The sequence below is a fragment of the Lathyrus oleraceus genome, chromosome 2, assembly GCF_024323335.1.
Source record: "Lathyrus oleraceus cultivar Zhongwan6 chromosome 2, CAAS_Psat_ZW6_1.0, whole genome shotgun sequence".
In the NCBI taxonomy this organism is placed as follows: Eukaryota; Viridiplantae; Streptophyta; class Magnoliopsida; order Fabales; family Fabaceae; genus Lathyrus; species Lathyrus oleraceus.
This window is the reverse complement of record NC_066580.1, coordinates 252,003,233-252,020,491: the sequence shown is the minus strand read 5'-3', so window position 1 is coordinate 252,020,491 and position 17,259 is coordinate 252,003,233. Positions and strand designations below refer to the sequence as shown.

General features: G+C 38.2%; 1 protein-coding gene and 1 long non-coding RNA gene across 2 annotated transcripts in view; one reads left to right on the top strand and one right to left on the bottom strand.

Annotated features, from left to right (window-relative positions):
* Positions 1–815: 815 nt before the first annotated feature.
* Positions 816–2,171, top strand: LOC127119049 (uncharacterized). Its single transcript, XR_007802570.1, has 2 exons — positions 816–1,320; positions 1,472–2,171. It is a non-coding gene; the product is annotated as an uncharacterized LOC127119049 (long non-coding RNA).
* A 13,150-nt stretch (positions 2,172–15,321) lies between these two features.
* LOC127122787 (uncharacterized) overlaps positions 15,322–17,259 on the bottom strand; it is a 169,679-nt gene continuing 167,741 nt past the window's right edge. The window contains exons 2-3 of the mRNA XM_051053073.1: positions 15,794–16,213; positions 15,322–15,710 (exon numbers count right to left, since the gene is read on the bottom strand). Coding sequence (XP_050909030.1) covers positions 15,322–15,710; positions 15,794–16,213 — 809 coding nt within the window. The remainder of the gene's footprint in view (positions 15,711–15,793; positions 16,214–17,259) is intronic.

Genomic DNA, 17,259 nt, shown 5'->3' with positions numbered 1-17,259 from the left:
TCGTTGTAAGGTATCCCAAGAGAAATCCTTGTATGTGTGTTGTTTCCTAAGCTAAAAAGTGCATAATGATATTACAAAACATGACTCTCTTTTTCTTTGATGGTAGTGCCATGAGTGCTCCCTTGTAATGAAAGATTACAAAATCCAATATGCTCCAAATTGTGCTTAGGTCAATCATTTTTGTTCAAAGTCCAATGCAAGGGTCCTAAAAGAGTCCTTCAAGTCTCCATAGTCCATATGTCCATAACTCCATGCTTAGGTCTTAATGAATATGAATCAAGTCTTTTTATGTCCTTTCCATTTTTATCATGTTTTCATTCACTTTATATTGATTATCAAGGTGAAGGTGAAGAATGACAATGATGAATGAGTAATATGATACAAAGTAAAGTAAATGACAAGAATTTAAATGTTAAAAGTTAAGTACGAAAAAAATGTAAATTTTAGGAGTTAGAATGCGAAAATGTAAATGTTAGGAGTTAGATGTTAGATATTAGTAGTTCGAATCAATTTAAATCACAAGAATATAAGAGAATTGAAAATAAAAGCAAACAACTAGAATTAATATTCTAAAAATCAATATCTAAAGATTGATATGCTAAAACAATTCTAAAATTAATATCTCTAAAAAATCAATATCAATATCAAATAACCAAAATTAATTCTCTAAAATTAACATTTCAAAATTAATTATAAAAATCAATCTAAACTATCCTAATTACACTAAATTATATTAATATTATCTAAACCAAAATTAATTAACAAATTACACAAAAAAAACAAGGTGAAGTGGAACAAAAACAAGCAGAATGGGCCTTGGGAGTATGGAGGAGGTAAGGCCCAAACCGCAGGGGGTATGCTGGCTATGAAGGAAGTATGAAGCCAAAATATGCTTGGGCTTAAGTTGGATAGATTAATCCCAAGGTGAATGTTATGAAGGAACGGATGGTCATCATCTTCCTCAACTTTTCACTCTCAACAGCTCACAAGAGTAATAGAAAAGAACAAGGTTCCGACGAAGAACCTAGTCGCATCGGCTTTCGCCACCGGCGGCAGCGATGCAAAACGGTAAAACAACTTACGCCATCCTCCGCTTCAACCTCTCATAACCGAACTAAGAAACAAACCTCTCATCCTAAACGAAACCGAATCGCTGACGTGATTCCTCGACGGAACGAAACGAGCGGCGAACGAAAAAATGGAAGCGAACTCGACCATGATTCACACCACAACAAAAGGATCGACTAACGCGAAGAGATGAGAGAACCTACCGGCGACGGTGGAGGCGGAACCGAAGCGACTGTCGAATTCGAAACTCAGGTAATCGATGTACTGTCTGATTCTTCAATCTTCTGTCCTTTGTTCTATTGCGAATTGCTTCCATCACGATGATTTCATTGCTATTCGTGATTGCTCCGCTTCAATAATGAATCATGATTAGATTATGAATGATTTGTAGTTCGATTCGTAGGAATTGTGATGCTGTGATTTGTGGAAATTGGCGTGGTGTAATGATTCTGCAGTTCATATGCGTGCAAGATATGGTGCGTTCGATGAAGAGGTGATTTACAGAACAATTGCAGGATTTAAAAATAAGATGATGAAGAAGGTGTTAGGAGTTTTAACGAATGCAGGTGATGGTTCAGTTTGCAGAATTGTGATTTAGCCAAAGGAAAAGCAGAAGATGATGTTTTGTGATTCTGGAAATCATTGTGGATGGTGATGTGAGGCGCGGGAAGAAGAAGAAGATATAGGTGTTGTTTGTTAGCAGAAAAGTGGGGAGAGTGAAAGCTCCGATCTTAGCTCATGAGTTTATATCGAGTTGTTTGCAATCGGATGTGAGAGCTTGAAGTTTGAACTTGGTCGCGTTTTCAATTCATGTTGCATTTCATTTTTGTCATGCTGCATTTTGGCTTGCATTTTGGTTTGTGCTGCAATTTCTTGGCAATGTTGCAATTGCGTTTCGTTTCACTTCATGCTGCATTTCATTTTGTAAATTACTGCGTTTTGGCTTTGCAATGCCTACATTTCCAATTGCCTTTTTTTCCTTTTTTGTCTTATTTGATATAGTACTTGGACCTTGCTTTTGTTGTCTTATTTGGTATGCTTCGATATGGTTACTATAATTTGAATCTTTGATATTGGATATATATAATGGATTTTGTTGGATATTTGGATATGTGGCATGGATATTTGGATATGTTGGATATTAGAAATGGCTTATGGACATGGGCTTAATGGATTGTGAACTCATGCTGAATTTTTATTATGGAGAAAAATGAATGAATGGACTTAATGCCTAATGCTGAATTTTGTTATAAAAAATGATGAGTAAATGGGCCAACTCTCAAATAAATTAACCATGGCCCATTAGTAAAAATGATTCTAAAAGTTAATTTAAATTCTAAAATTAATTTCAATTATCAAAAATCAATTTGAATTATCAAAAAATCAATTTGAATTATCAAAATTAATTTGAATTAAAATCAATTTGGAAAAGGATTATGACACAATGATGAATCGAAAAACAACATACAGTGGACCAATGAATTCAAATGATGACAAAACTTATAAATCAAGCAAACCTAACCGAATGGCTTGGATTTGAAGAAAACTCCTTATGCTTATGAATCATGCCATGTCCCAATATGGATTGGACCACATGAAATGCAAAACCTAAGAAAACAGATGAATGAACCAAATGATGATATAAATTATTACCTCATGTATCACAATGAATGAATGACATTGAATGAAAATGGACCATGGCCACATGAAATGAATGGAAGTATATATGTATTGGTGAATCATGCATCCAGAAACACGGAGTCAAGAATCAAATAGATGACTTTGAATGAGCATGGATCCAAGAGTGAAGTGAGGTATGAAACCAAATGGACACCTGGTCGACAAGACATGTGATAAACCTCAAAGGTCAAGTCATGGTCATGCTTGATCAAATGCCTCAAGATAAGTGATTACCATGCAAGTGAAAGGGTCCACCAATGTCATATCCCAAGAAGTTAGGGTTTGATTGGTTAATCCGCCTCAAGTTCCCGATGAACCCTAGTTTCTACTAGGTGTAAGCACAAAGCCATTAATTCAAGTCACTTGCCTCCTTGTGTTGAACCATGCTTATGCAGATGAAATGAATGCTTATGATAATATGCAAATGATTAAGTTTAGTGACCAATATGAGCATTGTGAAGGGTAGGATGAATTTTGGGGTATGACAGTTGCCCCTATTTAATCTTCTCGGACCTGAATGTATGGATAGCAACGGCTTCCGGACATTCAAGGGAGGAGGGGATTAAATACTAAAATATCAGAAAATTTTCCCATCAAGAACAAATGGTATGCATTGTGAGGATAAGTCCCAAGAAATCTCTTCACCGAGGGTATGGAATGAATAAGTTGGTCTTTGTGCAGGGCAGCTGCTGGGAATTGAAATGTTAGTTGGTAAATGGGTATTTGTGAGGGGTTAGATATGCATGAAGTATACAATATGCTAATGCAGTATGATTGATTATTATTTATTATTTTCTTCTCTTACCTCCACTAACAAGTTTTGGCATGTAACCGGTGATCAAGGTATTCCCACATGATTCCACGAAGGTAAAAGAATAAAGTGCTTACAAAAGGAAAGTACTAGTGGGTATAAAGCTGAGATGAGATCTCCTGCAAAGGGAAGAGAGACGTCTTGCAAAAGGAAAGCAGCTCAATTAAGAAGCGACATTCTCATGCAATAGGCAGCAACGACTCCTTAGCAAGAGAAATGGAAACTTCCAAATACGGTTAAGATAAAAGGTGTAGAGACTTCTCATAAAAAATGTGATGAAAGATCCTTAACAAAAGGTTAATAAGAAAATGGGAACAAGGGACGACATTGCTGGGGAATATGATTTTCTCGTGCAATAGATAGCAACGACTCCTTAGCACAAGAAAATGGATCTTCCGGACAAAAGGTTAAGAAGAAAGATGGTCAAATTTCTCACACAAAAGGTAGTGAGAACTCCTTAACAAGAGGTTAAAAAGAAAATGGGAATGAGATTCTAGTACAAAAGGTAAGGAGAGTTCCTAGACACAAGGTCTACTAGGGATTCTCACACAAAAGGTAGTGAGAACTTCTTAACGAAAGGTTAAGAAGAAAGCTGTGGTGGATTTCTCATACGAAAGGTAGTGAGAAAATTCTCAACGAAAGGTTAAGAAGAAAAGGGGATGAATATAATTTCCCATACAATAGGTAATGAGAAACTTCTCAATAAAAGGTTAAAAAGAAAGCTGAAAAGGATGATCATCTCATACAGAAGGTAGCAATGGCTCCTTAGTGAGAGAAGATTTCCATGCAAAAGGCAAAGGATACTTACAAAAGGAAAGCGGATTCAGGAATAGAAATCCTCGAACAAAAGGCTGAGGAGACTTACAAAAGGGAAGCAACTAGGGGTGATAGTCTTTATGCAAAAGGCACAAAAGGGTCTCACAAAAGGTGGGCAAGAAGGATGGTTGAATTTATCCCACAAAAGGTGATGAGAATTCCTTAACAAAAGGTTAAGAAGGAGAGTGAGGTCCATACAGACGAGTGATAGATACTAATATAGACGAGTATCAGAAGGGGTTTAACAACATGGATGAGCGTTAATATCAATACAAACAGGTATTGGAAAAAAGGATAATTATCATAGACGATTTTCGGGGATCAATACTCACGAATATTGAAAAAGGATTAACACGGATGAGTGTAGGGATCAATACAGACAAGTATTGGAAAAAAAGGTTTAACACAAACGAGTGTTGGCGACCAATACAGACGAGTATTGGGAAAGAAGATTTAACACAAACGAGTGAATCAATACAGAAGAGTATCGAAAAAAGGGTCCAACAACACGGACGAGTGTTGAGGGGTCAATACAGATGAGTATTGTAAAGAGGGATATCAACACGGACGAGTTTTTGGATCAATACAGACGAGTACTAGAAAATCCATAGACATTGACGAGTGTTGGGATCAATATAAACGAGTACGCAAGAACCGAGCTTTGATACACCCTGACAGGTGGGGAACTTGCAGTAGGCATATAAACTTCATATCATCTCTCAGGCACAACGGCAAGGATAAAGTTTTTCGAACAATGGCTACCCAAACTCCGGGACTCACCAAACCTACATCAAGTGTTTAAATAAAATGTGATGCAAAGATCTGATTGAGGTACCCTACTCCTGTAAAAGGCAACAAGGGGGAGACGTGATTTCATGCACAAAGCAACGAATAAACTCACAAAAGGTAAGTCATATCAATAAATCTTCTCCATGCAAAAGGCAAGGAGAGTTGGCACAAGGCCGAAGGTACTTACAAAAGGTAAGTGACCTGTGAAAGATTCAAAAGGTACTTGCAAAAGGCAACATGAAGAAAATATATTTTCGGAAAATCGATCGAGAATACCACTCGAGAGTTTTATGATAATATTTTCAGCTAGGAAGGAAGAATGTCTCAATGGAGAATTCTTTTATGCTTTCGGGAAAGAGTTTCATGCAGTTATGCACATTTATTTTGTATGGTATAATGCTTCATCTTGATGAGATAAGCTACACGCTTTTTATGATGCAATGGTATGGAATGAGTGATTGCTTATGCAAAATATTGATACAGTTTATGCAATTGCTTAAAGGGTTTGCGGATGCCCCAAGTTTGGGTATGGTGTAATGAATACCAAGAGAAATTTGCTTGGGTTACAAGGCTCTTGATTTATAAGGTATGGGTTATGTCTTGCATGACTTCTCGACATCTGACCTCTTGATATTGCGGGAGAAAGAATCTTACATGGACCTCCTGATGCCCCAGGCTGGATCTGAAAAGCTTTTGAGAGTGGGGAGAGGAACTTCCTCTATTCAAATAGTCTTGCCCCAATCTTTAGGTATCTGCACAGATTTCCCCAGTCACAAGTTATGAAGCAACTTTGTCGTAGATTATCTCAATCTGACCCGCTCCAGCGTCTTGGAACTGCATTCCTCTGATTAAACATCTTATGGGAGATTGACTTCTTGCTCTTGGGGTGGCCTGCCCCAGTACGGACCTTGAAGTAACTTTTCCTCTGGTTGGCTGATCTTCGAGGGAGTTCCCCTGACTAATTGGTCTTCGGAGAGATTTATCGAATCTCAACGTAACTACCTCAGATTGACTGAATCTTATAGAGATATCTCGATATGACTACTTCGAATTGACTGAATCTTGTAGCGACTTATCTTTCTACTCTACGGAGTCTTTAGACATTCTTCCTTCATGTGATCAAAATAAGTGGCTTGCCCCTTAAAGCTAGCGGAAATATACCCGAACGTATCGCAGACTCGAACATACAACAGAGTCGCCATAGAACTTTATTTATTCCCTAAGGGAAGGGAAAAAAATCGATAAAACTCGGGGGAAAGAGATATGCAGGGTAAGGAAGTCGATTATGCAAGAGGAAGGTATTAGCACCCCAAACATCCATGGTACTCCATGAAAACCGTTTTGATTGTTCTCGTTCGAATAGGTGTTATATCTAAAGCTTACTCGCAAAAGAATGGGGGAAAAGGGAAAGAAATAGATAAAGTGCTCGGTGAGGTTTAGGGCCCTCATGCCTACGTATCCTCATAGTGCAATGAGGATTTTAGAGCTTCGTAGTTCAAGGAACTAGAGGCGGGAGGTGAAAAGAAGTTGTGATAAAGATATGGTCTGAACCAAAGGATAGTGTTTTTAGCTCCAATAAGGGTGAAAAGATGAACCCAAGAGTAAGGTGATTATTACCAGTACGTGGGTTAGTAGGACCTCCACTATAGGATAAAGCCGAAAAGACGAAGAAATACGTGTTTGGGCATAGTCCCAAACATCTCTTGGTTCACAAGGTGACGCAAGAAGAAGCACAAAGAGGTAGTGTATTTGGCTCAAGGAATAAGTATATCACATGGAGTTAAAAAAGGTAGAATATGAGGGTATCACGGAGATGAACGGGATGAAGTGACCGAAGTCACAGAAATGAATATCTGGTGACAAGTGACTGAAGAAGTATTGTTTGAAATTAAAAGGTGAAAGTGTATTGGAATCCATAATAGAAATGAGATTTGTACCATAGAGGGAAACAACTTTAACCGATACGTGGACTAGTAAGACCGCCACTATATGGTGTTTAGCCAAAAAAATAAGGAATTAAGTGTTTGAGGTTGTAGCCCAAACAACTCTAGGTAGAAATGTGGACTATTCTTTAGGCGTCCTAAAAGGGTATATATGAAATTCCAAAGAAAGTGGTATTTCAATGTCAAAGACACAGTATGTCACTGGGTGAATGATCTATGATCGGAGGTAGGTAATGGATAGTGAGAGATATGAATGATTCCCTAAGGTGAAGGAGGAATAATTAGAAGTATGCTCGCCAAGGATTCGTATCCTCGTGCCTACGTATTCTCATTATGCAATGAGAAAGTCAGAGCAATCGTAGTTCGGAGCTACGAGAAATAGAGGGAGACATACAATGATGAAGAGTATGGCTTGTACCAACAGAATGGTATCAAAAGGTATTTGTCCAGGCAACGAAGACTCACAAGACAAACCCAATTTCAGAGGTTAACTGCCATGCAACAAGGAGAGAGAGATGTTAATCTAAGCGATGCGGGATCACAAGACAAATGCCAATTCAAGGAATGATTGCAGTGTTGGTGTAAGCCCTAGAGGCCAATACTTTTGGTACTTATATCGAATTATTTATTAATAATAAAAGGCTTTTTCTTTATTACGTTTGTTTAATAAAGTCCCTAGAATAGCTAGTCTGTTTAAATGTATCAAGTATGACTTAATCATGAGATCACATTAAACATAAGGACATTATTCTTAAAGTATCCGTAGTCGAGCTTTATTGTGAAGTGGGATGACATTAAAGAATTAAGACTATTATGTATATAGACTGATGATCACATCTCATGGATCATGGATAAGGAATTATCAAGTCTTAAACATAGGTATGAATATTAAGAGTAATATTTATACCGGATTGACCCGCTATGAGAATACTATATAGAAAGTTATGAAAAGTGTCATAAGTTATTCTCATGGTGATAATGGTGTATGCCACTCTTCGACCTGAAACCACTATGGACCCTAGATATAGAGTCGGGTGCTTTATTGCTGATCAAACGTTGTCCGTAACTGGATAACCATAAAGACAGTTGATGGGTACCCCACGAAGCATGTTGAGGGACATGAGTGACCTAGATGGAATTTGCCTATCCTGCATAACAGGATAAATGTCTATGGGCCCAATATTGAACTGGACAAGGATGACACGGTCTATGCCTTGTGTTCAATATAGACATAAGGGCAAAAGGGTAATTATACACATAAGTATTATCACAGAAGGTTTTGTCAGATCACATGACATTTTCGTGTCTTGGGTAGCAGTGATGTGTTGCTAGATACCGCTCACTGTTTATTATGTTAAATGCGTGATTTAATATAATTGTCAACGTCACGAAAACCTACAGGGTCACACACAAAGGACGGATTGATGAGAGATAGAGTATCTAAGGAATACCGTAAGGTACGGTGCCCTTAAGTGAATTATAGAACATCGTAAGGTACGATGTACTTGAGTAGAATACGAAATATGGTAAGGTACCATGGGCTTAAGTGATTTTGGGCATATTATAAGATATGGGCCAAAATACACTTAAGTGGGCCTTTTAGCTTGAAGCCCACACAAGTGGTTCTATAAATAGAACCCTTGTGCAGAAGCATTGATTGCGGTTGCATTAATTTCGTTTTCTCTCTCTCTCTCTCTCTCTCTCTCACTCAAAGCCTTCATTCATACCAACTAGCACTGAGATTGAAGAAATCCGTTCGTGTGGACTGAGTAGAGACGTTGTCATCGTTCAACGTTCGTGATCGCTTCGTGGATCTGCATCAAAGGTTTTGATCATCACAAGAGATTTTCACCAAAGGTTTCAATCGTCACAAGAGGTAAATATTCTATCACTGATCATGACCATTCGTAACGATCTCTAAAGGAGAAAATTTTAATTTCCGCTGCGTTTTGGACCGCAATTCTCCTTCATGCAGTACTAGATAGTACAAGGAATAGTGTATCACTGGATGGGGAATAAATAGTTCGAGATCAATGGAGAATAGTATCTTGGATCCAAGAAGGATATAGTCTCTGAATCGAAGAGCAAGGTAGGCATTTACCAATACGTGGGCTAGTAAGACCGCCACTATTGGGTAAAGCAAAAAAGAAGAACTGAATTAAGTGTTTGGGCATAGCCTCAAACAACTCTCAATTGAGGAGATGGATTATCGTTATGACATCCCAAAAGGATAGACCAGGAGTCCAAGGAGAAATATGATTGGCCTAAAAAAGGATGGTATAGATTGAATGAATGAAGAATGATTGATTGATAAATAGGGTAGCAATAGATAAGGTAGCTCGCGAAGAATCTGAATTCTCCTGCCTATGTATCCTTATAGTGCAATAAGGAAATCAGAGCTTTCGTAGTTCAGCATACTAAGGCTGAAAACAAGGTGATTGAGGAGGAAAAAGAAAAGATTGAAATGATTGAGAGAGAGTTGAATAGACTTGATAGTTGTTGGATAAAAATCACATTAAAGTCTATGAGTAAAGGTGGATATGATAAGCAAAGAGCCAAACGTCTCACACCCAAAGATATCCACAATGAGTGTAGGAAAGCTCCAGTCTCATTCCTTCTTTACCACTTAAGGCTCGTGGCATGTTATTCTCATCTTAACTTTCAAGTGGGGAGAGGATAATCTTTGTTGGTGTTTCTTGTGTTGATGAAGACCTTATCAATCATTCGATTCGAAATGAACTAAAGCCTATGAATAAAGGTGAATACGATGAGCGCTGGGTCATTCGTCCCATACCCAAAGATATTAAGAATGGGGGTAGGAACTCTCCAGTCCAGTCCTTCTCCATTGCTTAAGGCTCGTGTCGTACAACTTGATTCATGATTGATAAGTTATTGATTTAGTCCTTTCTTGTTGCATGATGCTTTATGAAGGGAGAGAGGCTTGTCAATCGTATGATTAGAATTGTGCTAACGTCTATGAATAGAGGCGAATACAATGAGCGCTGGGTCATTCATCTCATACCCAAAGATATCCATAATGGGGGTAGGAATTCTCCAGTCCCACTCCTTCTCTATTACTTAAGGCTCATGTCGCACAGTCCTAACTTTGATTTGACAAGCTCTTGAAGATGCCACCTTTGATATGCTTGTATTATCCACTACTTAGTATGAATGAGGATGCCTTGATTGAGAATCTGACTTGAGGCCTCGAGCTCCACGACTTACAAGAAAAAGTCTTATTAAGTGATCAATGGTCTTTTGGTCACTCAATTTAGACTATGGGATTATACAAGTTCAAAGGATTTAATTGATCAAAATTACTTTTGATCAATTTGAATCGGAGGGTTTGATTTAATTTAAAAACTAGGTTAGAACCTAATCTAATGGTTAGGATTGTATAGACTACCCTAAGGGAACATGTAATTGTTAAGACTTGATTAAAAATCTATGTCAAAAAAGTTCCTAAGAGAACATGCAATTATGTGGTTAAAATATCAAAATAACCCCTAAAGGGGTAAAATGGTCATATCACAAAAATATCCAATCATGAACACAAATTTATTTCTAATTAAAGTCTAATTAGAACCTACAAGTTGATTAAATCCTAAGATCTATTTAACCTAATGTTCAAGGATTTACTAAATTCTAGAATTAGCTAAAATCTAACTATTTTCTAATTCCTAATCTAACTAAACTATATTAAAATCTAATTAGAAAAATATACAAAACTCCAATTAATTCCTAAATTCTAATTAAAGTATAAATCCTAATTAAACCTAATTAAAATGCTAACAAGACAATTACCAAAAATATCAACACAAAGTAAAATTAGAATTGGAGGTAATTGAAATGGTAATTAACATGTTGGGCCAAGGGGGTGCAGATCCTGAATAAAGAGTGCGGAATTCAGCAAAAGAGGCTTTGGGCCCAACAGAATAAGCCAAAATACTAAGAAATGTAGTTGGATTCAGCAATAAGTTGCTAAGCAAAACACGGGTGTAGAAAGCATAGTAAGCCCAACAGAATTTGCAAAGAGACATGTGAAAAAATCCAGCACTCACTCTCTCATCTCTATGCATCATCTTCCAATTTTCATGTCAAAATAGAACCACCACCGGAGCTCCGACACCACCGCGTCGGAGGCGGCGGAGTTGGCCAGAATCAAGAAAAAACATCATTTTCTTACTCCTCTCAACCTTTTCTATCCTAATCCCTCATCCATTCTAAACACAAATTAATTAATTATGGAAATTGAGCAATTAAAGTCAAGAACCCTAAGCACAAAATCTGAAATTAAATGGAGGTGGAAGAGAATCAAACCATCAAACCTTGGGGTTTTTGTTCTCCACTACACAAGCTACAATGTGGTATCAAAAATTCAACAGACAAGCAAAGATGAAGATTCACCGACCTACAAGACGGAGGATTATCTTGGAACTTGTTGAAATTTGGAGGTGATGAAGATGAAGAAGAGAAAACCAAAGGTATGCTACTTTGAACCTTTAATCTTCTACTTCTACTATGAACTCCTCCTCTTCAAGAATCAACTCTGAAAAATTCTGAATTGAATTGGTGTTGTTGATGTTGATTATGTGAATGTAGGGATGATTGTTGAATGCAAGACGTTTAGCTCAATTGATAACAAACATTCAATGTGAAGCTTTCTCCAATGGTGATTTGAGCTTTGGTGTAGGGAGAGGATTTGGAGAAGATGAAGTGAGAAAAGATGAATTTGCAATGACTAATTTGAGAGTGATCCAATTCTGATTTTTTGCTCCCCCTTATGTTTATATAGGTTACAGGTTTGGATAAAATTGAGGTTTGGAGTTAGTTTTGTGAGGCTTGGAATTGGTTAAACGAGGCTTGGAATTAGTTAGAATGGTTTGGAATTAGTTTGAAGAGGTTTGGAGTTAGTTTGATGTGATTTGGAGTTAGTTTGATGTGGTTAGCTTGAGACTGTTATGACAGTTGGGGGATGTTAGAATAACTTAAAGTTAATGATTTGAAGTGTTGGGAATACTTGATTTAATACATGAATGTTATGATTGGTTGCTGCATAATTATGTAGAGATTTCAATGTGCATTGATGCAAGTATTGGGGTTGGTTTGGAGTGCAGAGGCAACTGCATTATTGTTGAAAAAATGTTGTATTTTGGCCCACTATCCCAGGGTAAATCGATTTACCAAGCATGTAAATTGATTTACATCATGAAAAAATGTTTTTTTGGCTACTGTCCCAGGGTAAATCGATTTACCAAGCATGGAAATCGATTTCCATCATCTAGAAATGCATTTTTTGACAACTGGAGCAGGGAAATCGATTTCCCAAACATGCTAATCGATTTCCATCATCTAGAAATGAAATTTTTGGCTAGTGGAGCAGGGAAATCGATTTCCCAAGCATGGTAATCGATTTCCATCATGCAAAATGGGTTTTTTTCCTTTGTTTTGATGCATGGGGTCATGTGTGAGGCACAATGGCTTGGCTTTCTTTGAATGAATGAATGAAATTGAATTAATGGGTCATAGAATGACTTGATCAAATGAATTTGTATCAATGGGACTATAAATCAAAGCATGAATGAATCTTGACATTTTAATAAAACCATGAAAGTAATGGATGAAGTGGGAATGAAATAAGACTCAGATCAAATGGATCATGAGACCATGAGGTCAATGAAACATGAATACAAACATACCTTGAATCAATCACATAACATCATGAATTAGGGTTTACTAGGTCAAAGTTCAAAGATGTGTATTAATCAAGAATCTCAAGCCAGGAGAGAAGTCAACTCAAATGGCGCATCAATGCCATGAACCATAACCAGGGTTTCCACTACCTCAATGCAAACCATCGGGTTCACAAACCTTAAAGCCAAGGACTAGGGTTTTGATGAACCGTAGATCAGAAAGCTAAACCAGCAAAGCACCTGAATACCAACTATCCCTGATTAGGGTTTCAAACAAAGCCCAAATCTCCACAGGCAACACCTTAAACCATGGGCCCACAGTTAGAGTTCAGAAGTCAGGTTAATTACATAGAAGGTCAAACACAAAATCCCATAGGAGAAAAGTCAAGAATTAAGGTTGGTATGTACAAATGAATGTCGAGATGTAGGCCACAAGAGTCAAGGTCCAGAAATTAGGGTTTCTCTCCGCATGATGAGCAATACCATAATCCTCAAGCCAAAAAACCCTGATTTTCACTAGCCACAAACCCTGAATCTATGATGCCTGTTAGCAGGTGTTAATCATGAATGAAAAATGCACATGAAAGAAATATGAGTGAGTCTCAAGCCATAAGTCAGATGAGAAGCGAAAAGGGAGGGCAAATTTTGGGGTACAACACCCATGCTCAACGGAGTTTCATGCATTCTTCGCTTTTGAATCTTCAAGTTCCTCGATTCATGTACATTATGGCAGATTCCTTGATGTCAAATGCTTACTCACGAGTAAGACAAGTTCATTTGATAAATGATAATGCTAATGTCATGTTTATTCTAATTTTGAAATCCAATTTGTTCATTGGAATTATGACATATAGTGAATGAATCGCTAATGAGAATTTCATATCAATATCAACACAAATGATGAACAAATCATTAAGAAGTCAGTTTTTAACACAATCGTATTGACCGTAGTACGCTTTTGAAATAAACCCTGCTTCAATTAGGTCTTTTGAGGGTCGTAATATGGACTGGTTCACGGTTTCAAAAAGAAAGGATTTAAGGCTCAAACCTATCCTAACCCACCATCTCTTTGTGATGTTCTCTAGTCCTACATTCAGCTAGCTCGACACAAACACTCATTTTCCAAAATGGATTTGGGAGTGAAAATGATAAACCAATGAGGTTTTATTTTCGGAATGGCAGTCATACACCTTCTGTTTGGTTTGTAGCCACACGATTTTGTCCTTGCTAAGGATTTTTCTTTTGATTCCTCTCTCTGTTTCATTTTTCATTTCCCTACTTTTGCTGGATTGGTTCAGATTTTGAATCCACAGGGATGCCCTTATTTTTTCCTAAGTCCATCGTCTTCGAGTTTTCGACTTAGCAGGCTTTCTTTCTTTGTTTTTTCTTATTTTCTTGTTTATTTTGTTGGAATAAATTGTGTGACATTTGTTTGATTGATTGGAAAGGGTGTTGACTACCTCGTGTCTCTGTTGGTAAGGGACAACCTTTATGGATTTGGTTTCTGACCTCTTGTGAGGGATAAGATATGGTTGCTCCTCAGATGGGACACTCCTCTTTTGAAGTTTGAACACTTGTCCAAACTAACTGACAATTACCCTACCTCGGATTAAAATTGAGGGTTTTATGTATAGAAAGAAACTCATATTCCTTGGCTCGAAGGGGTTGACTAAGGATTATCTTCCTTATACGTCTGGTGTTTGGGATTTGAAGCAATGTCTTACATCGTCAACAAGGTTCTATTCAAAAACGTACGTGCAGTGATTTCATGTTTTCAATTTCATGATTCTCCTTTTGATTTTGCTTAACAAAAGTTAGATATTGACAAAATAAAGTATGAGTGAACATGAATGGGTTGATTAAAAAACATGCATATTCATTTCAATTTCAATATTATTAAAAAACAAACGAGTTTATTACAAGATAATAATACAAATGACAAACAGAAAAGCTACACATGAACATGATTGAATAGAAAAATGATTGCTGGTGTGATCAACCTTATTCTCCCCATAGCTTGGGGTCTTGGTTCTGGTAGAATATGATGGTACGTCCCCACATATACAACTTCTCAGATCTACCACTACTCTAGCTATGGCACTGTATATGTGTTTTCTTGCATGGGGTTGTTTGGAATAACTGGCGCGAACGAGATAACTTACGAGTCGATCAGATCTTGGACCTTATGCTTCAGGGCTCTGCAGTTCTCGACAGTATGCCCAGGTGCTCTAGAATGGAACTCACGCCTAGCATTGGCATCATAGCCTTGAGGGAGAGGTGTTAGGGGAGGTACCAACTCTCTATATTGCAATAAAAAGTCTCGAAGCAAGTGAGCAAGAAGTTGAATGTATGACATAGGGATCAAATATGTCCTTCTCTCTGGCTTCCTCGGTTTTTACTTCCCCTACTGATAAGGATTTTGTCATTGTGGAGCATATGGTTGTTGATATTGCATTGGTGGAGGACCAATAGGAATAACATATGTTGGTTGCTGATACAGGTTAGATGTTACTGCTGCCACCTAATAGTATGACATTTGGTAGGTCTCAGCTTCCCCTTTGGCTGTCGTGGCAGCATTGGTCTCCCCTTCCTTCTTATTTGGGAATCCGGACTGGGATTTCTTCGCTCCATTAACCCTAGTTATTGTATCCTGGATTTTGCCGAATTTCAAGCAGTTCTCAATTCGCTCACTAGCAACCATTAGATCTGAAAAACCAGCAGAAGTAATTCCTATCAACTTCTCCAGGTAAGGCCCATGGAGGGTGCCCATGAACATGTCGACAAGCTCCTTTTCAATAAGAGGAGGTTGGACTCTAGCAGCCAGCTCTCTCCATCGATGGGCGTACTCTTTGAATGATTCATCCAATTTATGAACAAGGCTTTGAAGCTGAGTCTGATTTGGCGCCATATCTGAATTATATTGACAATGATTTAGGAAGGCTTCAGCGAGTTCCCTCCAAGTTCGGATATGCGTGCGTTCAAGCTGAATATACCACTCAAGTGAAGCTCCATTGAGGCTATCTTGAAAAAGTGCATTAAGAGTTTTTCATCATCGAAATGAGCAGCCACCTTTCTACAAAAATCTCGAATGTGAGTCTTCGGATAGGTGACCCCTTTGTATTTTTCAAAGTTTGGAACCTTGAACTTAGGAGGAATTTTCACGCCTGGCACTAGGCACGTGTCAGCAGCATCTAACCCAAAGGTATCAGGTCCTTGGAGAGCTTTCATCTTGTCCTCCAGAACATGGACCTTCATCTCCATCTCAGCAATTAGTGATCCAAGGGCAACATATAAGATATCATGATGATCATAAACTGGCACTCTTCCCAGGATAAAAGGGTTAACTGCAGGCACGAAGTTTTCATTCGTCGGGCCTCCTTCAGGAGGTGGATGAGCACCAATAGAGATACGCACTGGAGTAGATAACGAAGATGGTACAAGAGGATTTTCAGCAGCATTCCTTAGAGCAACTTATCGGAGTTCTTTTTGGCTCCTAGACATAACTTCTTGACCTCTGGCCACAACTTAAATGGCTTCCATAAATTGTCCCATATGGGCGCACACGTGGGTCACCTCCTCTCTTAATGCACCCTGGTTCTGCTCCAATTGATCCATGAGAAATCTTTGGTTGCTTCGGCTGTTGTGGGAATGCCGGGAAGTCAGCTTGATTGTGATGATTTTGGATAGAAGGCCCAAATGGTAAGTTTTCTGGATTTTGTCTGATGATATGCAGAATGATGCATGAATATTATGTTTGAAGATTTTATGATGCATGAATGCATGAGTGAACAAAATTCATGCATATGGATTCAAAAGTTCGAGGTATGGATGAAGGATAACACTAATTACTTTCCACATAGGTATCTCACTGGGTGTGATCTAGGATTTTAAATAGGAACCCCAGAGTCATTGATTCATATGACTGTTTGTCGCTTACGGCAAAAGCATGTCAGTCGACAACTCCATCAAATGCGTCTACTATGGGTTAGATTTTCATACCGACCCTCACAAGAAAATCTTCTCGAGGATCCGTACTACACGACCATCGACATTGGGTTTTAGACCAGGGTCTCAGAGTCATGGATTTCCTTGACTATTTGCCGGTTACGGCAAAAGCATGTCGGGTGACAACTCTATCAAGAAAATCTACTTAGAGTGAGATCTTTGTACCGACCCTCGTGAGAAAAGCTTCTCAGGGACCCGTACTACATGACCATCTGTCTTAATTGGCCAAAGGTTCAATGTTCTACAAAAGTCCTTAGAGTCATTGATCCTAAGGGAAATATTAATCGCTTATGCCAAAAGCTTGACGACCGTCAACATTCTCAAAAGAATCTACTCTAAGCGAGGTTCTCGTATCGACCCTTACGAGAAAAGCTTCTCGGTGGCCCATACTACTCAACCTCTCCTATCTCAATTTTTCACTCTAGACTCGGGTAGAAAGTCTTTCCCACAAGGC